Below are 13,556 nucleotides of genomic sequence, written 5' to 3'. Positions count from 1 at the left end.
TCAATCGGGTTAGTCACGATATTTGATACCAAATATCGTGCGCGCTGCGCGTAAGCATGGACATCATGCTTACCCTGCTGAAGGTCGAGGAACTCCGCCCTCGACCGGAATTCGTTTTGCGGGGGCTCAAACGCTTGTTTGAGCTCCTCCTTGAATACTTCGTACGTGCTGAAGCACGTAGGATCGGAGAGTCGGCGTCCATACGCCCAACTCCTTGCGCGTCCGCCAAGGCAGGACATGGCGAACGCGACCTTCGACAGCGGGTCGACGATGCGTCGAGCCGCTATGGCTGTGTCGAGTTCGACAAGCCATCGGAGGAGAGGCTCGCCCTCTCTTCCCACGTAATTGCTTACGCTCAACTTTAATGGTTGAGCACGCGGTGTCGTCCCTGACGACGCCGTCACTGAGGAAGCAGCGTCACGCTGCTCCTTCATGATGAATCCCAGAGCAACACCATGTTGCTCCGTCGGCGATAGCGTACGCAGCATTGTAGCTATCGCCGCTTCTCCAATGACTGTTGACAGTCGTTGGAGGGCCTCCCACTCTGGGTCAGACAGGTGGGGGCAGTCAGCGCGTGCAACATGCGTTGCAGGCGTGTTGGAGCTCTCCATGGGCACCTCCGTGCTCATGTGGTTCTCGGCTCCGCGTTCGTACACCGCGTACGAACGTCAAGCAGTCGGTCGTTGGACGGACTACTAAGTGCTACCAGGTGTAGTGGGTCTAACTTGACTCACTACTTTAGCTTACACGTTGCGCAACGTGTATGAGGAAGCGTAAGTACTTAGTAATTACTTAGGTTAATTATATTTGAGTACACAAATATAAGTTAACTTTAGACAAGACTCCAAGTAGCTAGTTTAAGGTAAAATGAGAACTGTATTGTTTGTAAATTGATCTTCCTCTAAAATCTGCTAAAAACTGTTTATCATCTATGAAAGGGTTGGCAGCGGCTGGCTGTCAGAGCCCCGCTAATATGCATGTCTCTGATTGGTAGAAAGATGCTGCTTTCTACCAATAGGATCTTTTGGTATGTGTGGACCACTCACTGTGGTGGTCCACTTCAATGTATCCATCGGTGTGTCTTACACCAATGTGAGGAAGTATCCAAAACGTTTAACAGATAACCTATCTGTTAAATTCACAAGTGGCTTGCAGCCACTTGTACGTGTAACCCCGTTACAGCCACCATGCTGCCACGCGACTATGGCGTACAGCTGGCGCAGTGTCGCTTTCTTGTAGCTGACAACTGCGCCGTAAACCGCCGGCTGGCGACTCTTATGAGCGTGCCGCTTATCGGGTGCGCAAGCCACCGACTGAACCTTGCTGTTCAGGCAGACATGGCGGCGTATGAGGACGACCTGGCTGCTGTTCAGGTACTCATGGTCAAGCTACGTACTCTGACCCAATCTGCGAAACTACTGTAAGCCCTATTGTGTATATATGGTGTGTCAATATGTTTCTAACACAATTTGTGTACTTTTGTATTTTTTTGTAATTTTGCAAGAAAACTCCACTTCGGCCTGTCATCCGCCAGGACACGCGCTGGAGCTCTACGTTCGAGATGGTACGGCGCTACCTCAAGCTCCTCGAGTTCCTCGTCGTCGAGGACGACGACATCATGGAGCTGCTGCCGCCGCCGGCGGCGAACAAGCGACTGCGCGCCCTGTACCAAGCGTTTTGCGATATCGAGTCGGTCTCTAAGGCCCTTCAAGGCCATGACGTTGACCTGCTGGATGTCCGCGAGTGGTTTGACGAGCTGATTGCTGTCAAGCCACAATATGAGCGCTTCATTGTTAAGTTTATAATTGCGGAATTTGTGTTTATTAATTTAACTTACAATTATATAATGTTTTTATTCTGCAGGACCTCGAGCCAACATTGTGCACAGCCCAGACTTTGAGTCTGGCTGTGTTCGCGTTCTCCGCGGGAAGGCGCAGCGACTGACGCGGGCTGAAAGGGTCGCTCTGCAGCCTTTTGAAGCTGTCAGGCCTGACGACGCAGACGCAAGTGAGGTAGCGGAGGAGGCAGCCGCGTCGTTCGTGGGGCGTCTTCGTAAGCGCCGGCGGCTTGCAAGGACCGTGTTAAGTATGAGCAGCTGAAGAGCATTCCACCCACGTCGAACGTGGTGGAACGCTTCTTCAGCATTGCTCGGGTGACGTTTGGTCATCAACGACACGGACTGCTGCCGCGCACGCTTGAGACGATTTTGTTTCTCAGCCAGAATCGGTCGTATTGGGATGCAACGACTGTGGACAACTTGAGCTAGATGATAAGCTAACTGGTGTGTTGTTAATAGACTACATGCTTTCCATAATGGCATTATTTATTGTGTTACGTTGGGGCACTGCCATAATTTACTGTTGTGTTGATAGGAGCGTCATGGGATAATTTATTCAGCCCCGCACAACCTACCAAATAAAAATGCCATATTCGGAGCCCCTGCTCTTGCTACGCTTCGAGGTCAGACAAGGCTACTCATTCTGCTCTAACTTACTTCTCTTGCTACCAGACAAGTCTACCCTTTCTGCTTTAATTTCTACGCAATAACCAGGTATGCTGCTCTTCTTGCTCTAATCACGATTGCTGTTTCCTTGAACGCGTAGGTACAGCTATATGGCGTGTTCCTGATCGCCACAGCCTCTCCGTAGGTGTAGTGTATACCAAGAATACTACTACAAGGAAATCAGGCAGCAAAACCCGCTAACAAATGATTTACTACAACAGCTTCAAAGTGTCGCGATCCGAATCCTCGCTTCGCAACTACGACGTATCAAGTTTCGTCAACCGAGCATTTGTTCTCCATAACGTTATCTTGTGTAGAAAGAATTCACGTAGAAAGCAAACCCTTTCCCGCTCTTGCGAATGGAGTATTGTGAATACTCCTCGTGCTGACTGTCCAACCTCGTTGCGAATTTTCCACGATGGGTGTTCATCAACGTGCATGAAGCCAAGTCCCGCATCCTATTTTCAGACATTTCACTTACACACACTGCCTCCCAGACTAAAGCTTCGCCTCTAGTTATTGAGCCACACACTCTATATTTTAGCCAATCATATAGCTCAAAGAAGAAATTGTGACCAATAGGGCTCGTTACGGTTAGGGGTTCTGTTCATTCCGACAAATACCACGCAAAAACATGAGTATGTGCTTACTAATACCAAGTCTTTGACGCATTTTATACATATCTTTCATAGTTCGAGGAAGCCAGCATTCCAGGCCACACCGTTCAAACGACCAAGACAAATAGCGAAGACAAGATGAGTTTGTCTGCGTTTGTTCCTACGAACACCCAGAAAGCCCGCAGCACCGCGATTGCCGCGTACAAGCGCATGCTGGAGGAGGAGAATGTTAGCCTGGAGTTTGTTCAAACTAGCATTCTCTTGGATACTTCCGGTAAGCGTTTGGCGGCGACGATGGATCGTTTTGGCTTCTACCTCGCCATCAACGAAGGTAAGAAATGTAAGCTTGCTCGGAACACTGCCACTGCGTACTATCGAAACGTAACGCTGTGGCTTTTCGACAAGTACCCGCATCTTCGCGTGCCTACCGAGTTGATCTTGCTAAAACAAGGGGAAAACTTTGGATAAGCATTGCTTAAAACGAAAAAAAGGTAGTTTAATTAATAAGGCCCCTCCTTGTACTAAGGAGGGTTTGCAAGCTTTGGTCCGCTACGTGTACAGCGCAGCACGCGTGCACGATGACTACCAAGATGCTGTTTTAGCGTGTCTTATGTGGCACTGCTTCGGCCGGTCTTCCGACCAAGGATACATTCAAAAGCAGCACATGTCAGTATCGGCGGACGGCACATTCTACCTTTGACTACAACGCGTCAAGACTTCGGAAGAGCAAGGCCTTACATTGATTCTCGACAAGAGCGACTTCTTCACGTGTCCCTTGTATACTCTCGCCGTGGCACTCGCGACGCAGGACGCACCAAGCGCGGCATTACTGGTCCAATTACCTGAGCTCGTAGCAGAAGCCACTGCGCCGCTTGACGAGGGTATCCCGCTGCAGGACCTGCTGCAAGCAGAACTGGTCCCGCATGAAGTCGCTGTTGTACCTACTCCGTCGCCTGCTGCGTCTGCTGACCCCCTCATGTCGCTGGCGCTCGAGTCCTCTTCGCTACCTACAAGCAGAAACGGTCAAGCAACAGCATCCGGTTCTCGCGTTGGTCTGAGGGGTGGCGAGATCAAGCGAGGTGAAGATGGGGTTCAAGCTTATGTGAACCGGATGCTCAAATGCGTCGCCGAGCCCACTGGTGCCACCCCAGACTTGACCTCGCACTCCTTCCGTCGTGGCGGGGCGCAGCATGCAAACAGAGATGATCGTGTCGCCCAATGGATTTTCGTCTTGTCGCCCAATGGATTTTCGACCGAGGTGCTTGGGATATGATGAAGACCAACAAGGCCTTCGCCTATATCACCATACAGCGCGCGAGGATAGGAAAGTGGCTCGGGTTTTGAGTGGCTGGGCGGCGGACGAAAAACCATTAATCCTTGACGTCGAGGTTCTTGACCATTTAAGTCGGGAGCGACTCGGTCACTTGCAGCTATTGCTGTTCAATTCCTGCACAGGATTCAAGGAGCAACGGCTAAATGTAAGTACCAAGGTCCTCATCATTCTCACAGCTTACCTCGTCCGCTATTATCCACAGGTGAAGGAACTCGCACCGTCGGCCCCGATCGCCACGCGTGTCGAATAGTGCTTGATGGCCGCAGGCATTGATATCACTGATATGCTGCAAGGTCCGTCATGCTGGCCAATGAAGCCGCTTCGCCTGCTCAAGATCAAGCAAGATAATCGAACCAACTCAAGTGCCCACGAATTGATCACCTTCTGGCTATAATTCAGGAGCTTATTGCCACGAACAAACTCTTGGCTGCCTGCCTAACGATCGTCGAGGCTGCTCAGGCGATGTCTAAAGCGAAGCAATACAACACTGAAGAAGAGCAAACGAGAGATTCAGCAGACCAAGAGCCCAAGCCAAAGTGCAGGAAGAAACAAGCTAAATACCTGTCCGCTACTTGGCTCGAGCGGTATACGCGGGTGCCTCGCGTCTGGGACTCGGTCGACTGTCAGAAGAAGTCGGAGTCCCACCACGTTGTCGCCTTCATGAAACTTTTTCTTGACAACAGCTTCATTTTAGACACAAAGACAACCGACTACAAGGATCAGGTGCTGTTACTCGGTCGCCGAGCTGAAGCGTCCGTACTCACCTTTCTGAAGGTTAGCATCAAGTCCAAAGCGATAGGCTCTGGAAGCGTGCTACGCGCATTGCGCCCGCTGCACAAGTCTGGAGCTCTAGATGACCGCATTTCAGCTTACAAGCGTCTTCTCGCGACAGGTAGAATTCAAGACCCCGCTCCTGCAGAAACACAAGATATATTAGCGTTAGCTCGACGCGTTTGACACCCGAAATCGCCAGTAGTCGAGAATTCCCGAAATCGCCAGCGGTCGAGAATACCCTAAATCGCCAGCAGTTTGCCATAGGGAATGAGCGCCAGCTTTGTGTTTGCTCTTTGAACCAAAATGTTGAATGAGTGAACAGCATGGTTCTCAACCACTTATCAAAGGATCGCAATTAGCTGAGCTCGTATTTAGACCAATAGGATTATTAGAAATATCATCCAATCAGATGTTAGTGATGTGTCGAGTTTGTCCGAAACTTGGCACTTTGAATTTGACCAAGGTGTGGAGCTCAGATCAGCGGACAAATGAGGAGAAGATCGAGATACTGCTAACATGCGAGAGAAACGGCTGGGATGCTTCGGAGGTGCCCATCCAGCATGGCATAGCTCGAACAACCCTGCTGGGATGGATGGCGAACAAAGCGAAGTTATTTTCGTCCCAGGCCGACCCATCCTCAAAGCGTACAGCACCACCTGGCATGGCCCCTCCGACACTCCAGTACGAGTCTGGTATCGTTGAGCACATCAAAGAAAAGGCCGCAACCGCCAGGCGATTTGTCGGACTGATATTGTTGCAGGTGCTGTAGCAACGATTCGCAGAACGGAAGCCTCAGGCTCAGAGTTCGTGGACTACCCGGTTTACCGGGCGCCATAAGTTAAGCACCTTCATCTCGCGACAAGTCAAGAAAACCAGCACAGCGACCCCAATTATTGACCAGCCTCAAAGCAAAAAGCTCAAGCATCAAGAGTCGACATCGGCCAAAAAAAACAAGCCTCCAGTTGTGTCGACTATGGCCGAAAAAACAAGCCTCCAGCTGTGTCGAGTTCGGCCGAAAACCCAAATCACCGGAGGTTGTATCATTGCTGAATGAAGACGATGATGATGACGATGTTCCATTCGAAATGGGTGAGATGTGGAATGTATCGCAATCAGAAGTTGTGCGTGCAACGCAGACGCCCTGCTTTGTTATGGGTAAAGATGCCATGCGTTTGGTGGTGACCAAGAAAGACATGTGGACAGTTCAAAATGAGAATTGGCTGAATGACGTAGTCATCACACATTATATTCGAACGTGGCTTCCGCAATATGGAAAGACGTTTGTGATGGATGTAAACCTCTTCGGCCACATCTACTAAGATTTTATTAAAGCGGAGCGAAAAATTGAACCCGCACACAAGCGCTGTTGTGGTGTTACAGCGACATTTCCGTACTAAAAGTACGACCGGGTCATTCTGCGCATTTGCATGGGCAACCACTGGGCGTTTGCAGTTGTGCAAAACCCCGTGAATGCCACGGAAAATCTAAGGAGATGCATCGTTCATGTTGATTCTAAAGGCACCTTAAGTATTGAAACAATCCAGAAAATTGTGGGTGGATACTTCGACGCTGAGCTAAGGACGAGGTTTCCCGGCAAAGTTGCACCGTCATTCGTCGTGCGTGGTATCCGCACGAGACCGATGCAGATAAACACCGACGATTGTGGAGTATTTGTGCTCTACTTCATCAAGCGCACGGCGGAGGCTTTTCTAATTGGAAATACGCTTCTCCTAAGTGACATTGAGAAGATATACACTGCGCCTAGGTCGGCTCGCTTCAACGCGAAAATGGAGCGAAAGAAACTCCTAGAGCAGCTGGCACAAACCGATCAATAGCATCACCAGGTAACCTCGTCAGATTTAAGCTTTCTATGAAATCATTACATGTAGTTCGGGTGTATAAAGATACGTTGCTAGCTTTCTTATATTTAACATACCCTGCCGTAGACCATCTCCGTTTGGATTGATATGCGAGGGTTGCGGGGACTGGGAAGGCTGCGGGGGCTATGAGCGACTGCGGGTACTTGCGGGAGCTGCGGGGGATGTGGAGGCTGCTAATGACTGCGGGGATGCGGGGATGCGAGTGACTGCGGGGCTTCGGGGGCTGCGGGTGACTGTGGGGGCTGCGGGGCTGCGGGGCTGCGGGGGCGGAGGGAGCTGCGGTGGCGTGAAAGGTAGCTCTAGAAAAGAAGACTGAGGACGGCCTCAACGCTCTGTGTGTCGGCAGCCATGATGTGGGACAGGTGGCGAGTTCTTATTTGCTGTTGAATGTGCCAATCAATTCGTCAAGTTGTGTCATGTTGTTCATTGGCTAATAAATGAGCCAATGAGAGGTCGTATATAAGATAACTGGCACTGGACTGCTTTTAATCGTGGCCCCTCTACTCGCGTGCGGGCCTCATTAATGAGTTTGCCGGCTCCGGTGCACATTGCTCCGAGGCCGAAATGGTTGTATACACAAAAAAATCGTTTTTCTCGGCCCACAGGCCTCTAGGGGCGATTTCCTCGCGCCTGTGAGCCCGGTATGAAAGCTAACTGGAACCTTCAAAGGCGGGCCCTAGACCTAATTTACCGAGTGTATCCTTTAATTTCCGGAATGCTCTACTATTTCCGATTTCGGCTTGTCTATCTACCGGCATTCCAAATATCGGAAAGTGTCGGCGTGACGGAACAGTTGCGATATGGATATATGCCAGTGCGCTCGGCGAGCATAGCACCGGCGCGGCCTGGGCGGCCATCAAGACGGAAGACTGCCCCGGGAAATAATTATTCAATATCAACACAATTGGGAATGGGCTGCCGCAACATATTATTATTGAAATTTACCAAAAGTTGGTACTATTGACCGGTTAAACCTATTTTTTTCATCGAACCTAACAGGTCCTGCGTGCGAACTTTACACTGAAGATAGACTGCGCTGATGTCCATTCAGCCATCAGCACCACAGTTCATAAGAAGCAGTTTTTGTCTAGTTCTAGTTCATTCTCATTTTCCATATACCATGGTCTCCAACAAGCAGTTGCCCCAGTACTTCTTCGCCCTCGAGGCACCTGGCCTCTTCAGTGCCGATATTGCGGCAAAATTCGCAAGCAAGCAGTGAGCAACGGCTTTTCCAATCTGGTAATCCACCTCACAGACAAGCACCCAGCTCGTGGAACTACAATGAGTACGAACGAGGTGGATTCAAGAGCCTGGACACTTTCGGGTTTGTCACGGACTACGCGTGCACTGTCTACCACAGGATTCGTTGGGTTGTTGAGCGGAAGATTGTCATCGAAGACGAAGAGGTGGACAACAAGTTCACCCGCGATATGTCCCGTTGGGCTTCCGTCTCGTCTCAAACGCTCAAAACGTACATGGATTTGGTGTAGAGAAGGCTATAGCCCAAGAAATGCCCGACACCATCGGCATCATGTTCGATGGCTGGAGCGCAGGCTCTACGTACTACGTTGGTGTCTATGCAATCTACGTTGTTGAGGACTCGCCACGTCGTGTTTTTTGCTGGCTTTGGTTCCTCTTTTCGAGGGGAACGACTTCGGCCGACTTCCGCATTGCGTTCATCACCGAGGCCCTCGCTGTTTTTGACAAGCAGCCTGGCTGCGTTCGCTTCATCGCTGGTGACAACTGCATCACCAACCAGGCTACAGCCACGCGAATAGGCCTACCTCGTGTTGGCTGTGCCAGCCACCGACTTAATATGGCAGTTCAGCAGCACGCATTTTGTTTGATGGTGTCGTGAAGCGATACCCAGAAACGCCAAACTACCTGGTAAAGGATCCAACTATTGTCCATTCTCTAACATTTGAAACCACTGTCGTGAAGGTAAGGCTGTTTCTGTCAACTTTTGTTATTTGCATACTAACGCTCTCCATACCACTATAGGTAATATGTGGCGAGTATGCTCTGGCGCGCGCGGAGGCTGTAGCAATCGCCCCATGTTGCATTGGCGAGAGCATCACCGACGAGGCCGAGCCGGACAGCTCCGCCACCTTCGCTGTAGCGCTGCTGCACGCTGGGGGCGAGCGAAGCCATGCCGCCGCTGTTGTTTAAATTCCTCCGATCAGCAACGACTGCGAGCGACTGTTCTCCAAAACGACAGCAGTATTGACACCGCAGCGAAGCTCCTCGCTTCCTATTAACTTCGAGACGACAATGGTTTTGACGGAAAACATTTCCTACTGGAGTTGTCGCACCGTTGCCGAGGTGCAACAGAGCTCGGTCAACATGGATGTGAACTCGGGGAACTAAAAAGAAGGTGCAGCGGTAAGGCACAATAATACGTAGACAGTGCCCAACATATTATTATTGTGGACGCTCCTAACCAATTTATTATCATGATCTGCGCTTACATTCCCTACAATAGCAATTTATGTTTCCTGGGGCCATTTGAGACCGTTTCAGACAAAAAGATGCTTATGAATCTTAGTACGAAGCGCTATTTAACCGCATGAATCGAAAGAACTGTGTCTTGCTCTTCTTATAAACGTTTAAAATGTTAAGAAATCATAAAGTAACATCGGTCGGAAAAATATCTCCATTCCGGACCTCCGAAATCCCGGCTGCGTGTGATCTCAATATTTTTTTAATTTTAACATGTTGTATATTGTCAGAAAACTCGTGTAAAAATTAATCTAATTGGAGTTGTTTTCGCTTTCTACGAGTGTTTTTAACTTTTAATATTTTATTGCCATTCAACTTTTAATGTGATTATCTCGAAAACTCCAAATCGTGGCAAGTATCTTTTTGTTTGACGCGGCCTCGTTTGATGCATTACACGTTCGCTCAGTACGTATAAACCGATTGGCTACACTGCGAGCGGAGACCCTATAACTTGATAGTCCACCCGCAAACTTTACCAAAACGAAACGCGCGGAAGGTTCAGACTGTCTAGATCTAGACAGTTCGACATCGACAATCTGAAAGTTCTGCTCAAGTTTCCCTGATCTAGACAACGCTGATTGATCGCCACGCGTTTGAATTCGGTGCCAAATCCCGAAATTAATCCAGAAGATTTTTTATTTTTCGAGTCTTTCAAACAGGCGACCATAGATTAGAGAAACCGTTCCCGATTTGAGTTTCATGTTCAGATAGGCCCAAGTTTATGCAATCTCGAAAGGCACATCAAGCGGTCGTTGCGAAGGTATTTCGGCTTCCGCTTCAGCTAGCGCAGAGCAAACGACCTTCTTGCAGGTAGAGAATCAAGGTGCGCGCATGAACAATCAAGAAGACGTAGGAGACGCCACCCCATCGTTGATGATAGCCAGTGTCCAAGACGTACGTAATCCCGCCCACCACGGGCAGCAGGAGCTTCAGCCTATTGCAGAAACTGTCGATCCTGACCACCCACCTGTACGGCAAAAGTTCGCGGCGGTCGACGACATTGTGCTGCTCAAGGCAACAAACTACTTTCGTTCGTGGAGAGCTGCCGTCAGTATCTCTAACGAAATGATGAAAGTATTGACAAAACTGCAGTTTACAGTCGGCTAGATTCTAGTCTCGGCTTAAACAACCGGGTCCGGCGACGCGAACTAGATTCGTTAGTCTTACCAGCCAGTTCAAATTCGACTAATACTAATCTATGCGAAAATCAGGCACGATCGAAGCGTGTGAAGAGCGTGGGATGCTGTTGTAGAACATACTAAATCAGGTGGAGGACTGGAAGGACAAATAAGCCGATGGAAAACACGGTAAACCGGCTAAACAGCGCAGCATCGAAAGTTCAGGAGCACTCTTACGTCGCCTGGCGATGGGCTAAATCGAAGATGCAAGGTGTAAAGAAGGAGAGAATCCCCAGATTTAGCCCACACCCCGTGGGTCCGACACGGGCGAGATGCACGACGTGTCTGTTCCAGAAGTCACCCCCATCTTGCCAACGCTTTCGGAATACGCGGCGGCCAGTGTTGTCGCGAGATCATCGGCCTCTTCAACAAATTCAACAACACCGAAAAAACGTACTGCAGCCGTAGCTCCAGTGACCGCAAGAAAAAGGTGACAAAAAGGGATCGTCTTAATGCGGTGACTCATACTCTTTCAGGGGCTCTTTTAAGTACTGCCGAAGAAGAAAAAGCCAAATGCGAGTACAAGATAAGACGTCTACACGTTTGTCACCTCAAACCGACCAAAGCACAACGCAAGGTGGACAGCTGTGAAAATTGCTGTGTAATTCTAGAATAGAAATAGGAATAGAATTGCTGTAGACCTGCCGAATTCACCGGCAACAGTTAATAACTTTGACGCTTTTGATAGTCGCATCCACACCTTGGCAAGAGCTTTTACTCGGGAGACATGGTCACCGCCTGCAGGACGTACACCAACCTCTGGTAGATGCAGCACGACTGCTAAAGCTGTAGCTAAAGAACGAGAACTGTCAACAGTTGGAGCAGTGTCACGAAGCCTAAAACAGTGTAGCCGAAATAGTGGCTCACGAGACGTCTCCTTTTGCCGCCCTGTCGCCATACAAAATTAGTGACACGAGTATTTTTTGTGTAGCCAGAGGGGATTGTCACCTGCGAGGCCCCCCCCCCCCCCCCCCCCCTCAATCCCAAACATTCTCCGTGGGAAGCAAAGCGTTGTCTCGGTAGTTCTCTCTGTTCATGTGCACTCACTTGCTCCGATCTGCCTACACAGCTCGACAGCTTCCCGCTGTCTAGCTTGAGGTACAGCATGAGAAAGTCTTGATCGGCAGGTGAATTCTTGTCATCGGTCGGTGAGCACAGCATCGTCCTGCAAGGGAGAAAGCAAGTGAACCACTCTCCTTGCGCCAGTAGACTACTCGAGTGCTGCGTCAATAATGGAAGGTAAGGAAGAGCGATGTGGAGCGTGTAGAAGAAGAAGGGCTTGTTAGCGAGGTTGAAAAACCTAGCGTGAGTGTGAGATTGAATCGCTTAACTCTACCTACATGGCTGGTCGTTCTCTGCCGACCAGAACGTAAGGCCTCCTATCTTTATCTGCATCCTATCCGTAACGTCGTATGATTATGCTAGAACATACGAGTACGTGTAGAGTCGCACGACTGTCCTGAAACGTACGAGTCGTAAGTTTCTACGTGCAGAGTCGTACGACTATTCGCAAACGTATGGTCGTACGATCCTGCTCTCACTATCCAATCCAATTCCACATGCAATTCCGGAGCACGATGTGGAGACACGAGCGTGTGACATCACACCCTTCAACAGTCAAGCCCTTACATTCCATTAGTAGTTAACCACATTCCGTCCCTACACTCACTCTCTCTCTCTCTCTTACCTAACCCCAGTGAGCTATTTTGGTAGATAAACAAAAGGATCAATTTTTGAGCGTCTCGCTTGGGAGGACCGACACTTGTTTGTACGAATGTGATTGGTATCGATGCGGGAAAGTGTCTCCTAAACAACATGTTCAAATATGAAATGGCATTCATGAGTATATTGAAGTCATACGGTATTAGCAACTGATGCAAGTTAGATTTTGCTGTAAACCCTATTTTATCCCAGCGGTTAGGACAAATTTTCTAGAGCTACAGACGATAGCATTCACTAGTCTTCATGAGCGCGTTGAGGTGCTGCCCGCGGACAGGGCGTGCCGAGAACGGAGTGGTCTCGCCACGTGCCTTAGTACTTTGCGTTCATTCGGTTCCAGTGATGAGTTGGACCGTTTTCGAGATGGCGGCAGAGGACGAATTTGTTTCGCCTTCTTTGCAGCTGGCTGACATACGTCGGGTAGTTTTGCAGCTTCGTGGAACCTTTCAAAACAAGACTGCCCATTTTCCCACCGTCCGGGGCGGCAGAGGGTTACTTTGCAGACTGAACACTGGTATCTGGACTTGTATCCAACCCGTGAATGCGAATCATTTTCGTTACTTGTGGTATCGTTTGCATCACAAGATGCACTGAAGTTGTTTACATCATCCAGGGAATCCAGTTCTCTGTATTACCTGGAAATACCTCACCTCGTTGTGAAGCTTAACACCATTGCTGACCATTTTGACTTGTTTTCAGTATACATATATTGGATCCATTCCGGTACATTAATCTAAAACATGGATACATGCTTGGTTTTACACTCATCTCTGCACCTCATTCATCAGATTTGCACGACATTACATTTCGATACAACGATGCATAACATGGATATATGCTTGGTTTTGATAATTCCTCCGCAAGGCTTTCTATTGGATAAAATGGGTGTGATTCTGAGGCAGCTGTGGTAAGTTTCAATTGCAACTATTACATATGACCGTAATTTACCAAAGTTTTTACGTACGTAATTACGCTTGCTGCCGATTCCGTAGTCTCTACGCCACACAAAGCCCAGTCGGCGCTGGAGTTGGCATTGCAAGCAGAGCATATTTG

General features: G+C 49.2%; 1 protein-coding gene across 1 annotated transcript; it reads left to right on the top strand.

The window, feature by feature from the left end:
* Positions 1 to 1,337: 1,337 nt before the first annotated feature.
* Positions 1,338 to 1,944, top strand: IUM83_07274 (uncharacterized protein; the record flags this gene model as incomplete). Its single annotated transcript, XM_067931557.1, has 3 exons — positions 1,338 to 1,373; positions 1,505 to 1,792; positions 1,864 to 1,944. The coding sequence occupies 3 exons, from the start codon at positions 1,338 to 1,340 to the stop codon at positions 1,942 to 1,944; spliced, it is 405 nt and encodes a 134-aa protein (XP_067780456.1).
* Between the last annotated feature and the right edge of the window lie 11,612 nt (positions 1,945 to 13,556).

Source organism: Phytophthora cinnamomi (assembly GCF_018691715.1).
Source record: "Phytophthora cinnamomi strain GKB4 chromosome Unknown Contig127, whole genome shotgun sequence".
Classification (NCBI taxonomy): domain Eukaryota; phylum Oomycota; class Peronosporomycetes; order Peronosporales; family Peronosporaceae; genus Phytophthora; species Phytophthora cinnamomi.
Note: the sequence above shows the minus strand (reverse complement) of the source record. Positions and strands in the feature narration are given on the sequence as shown.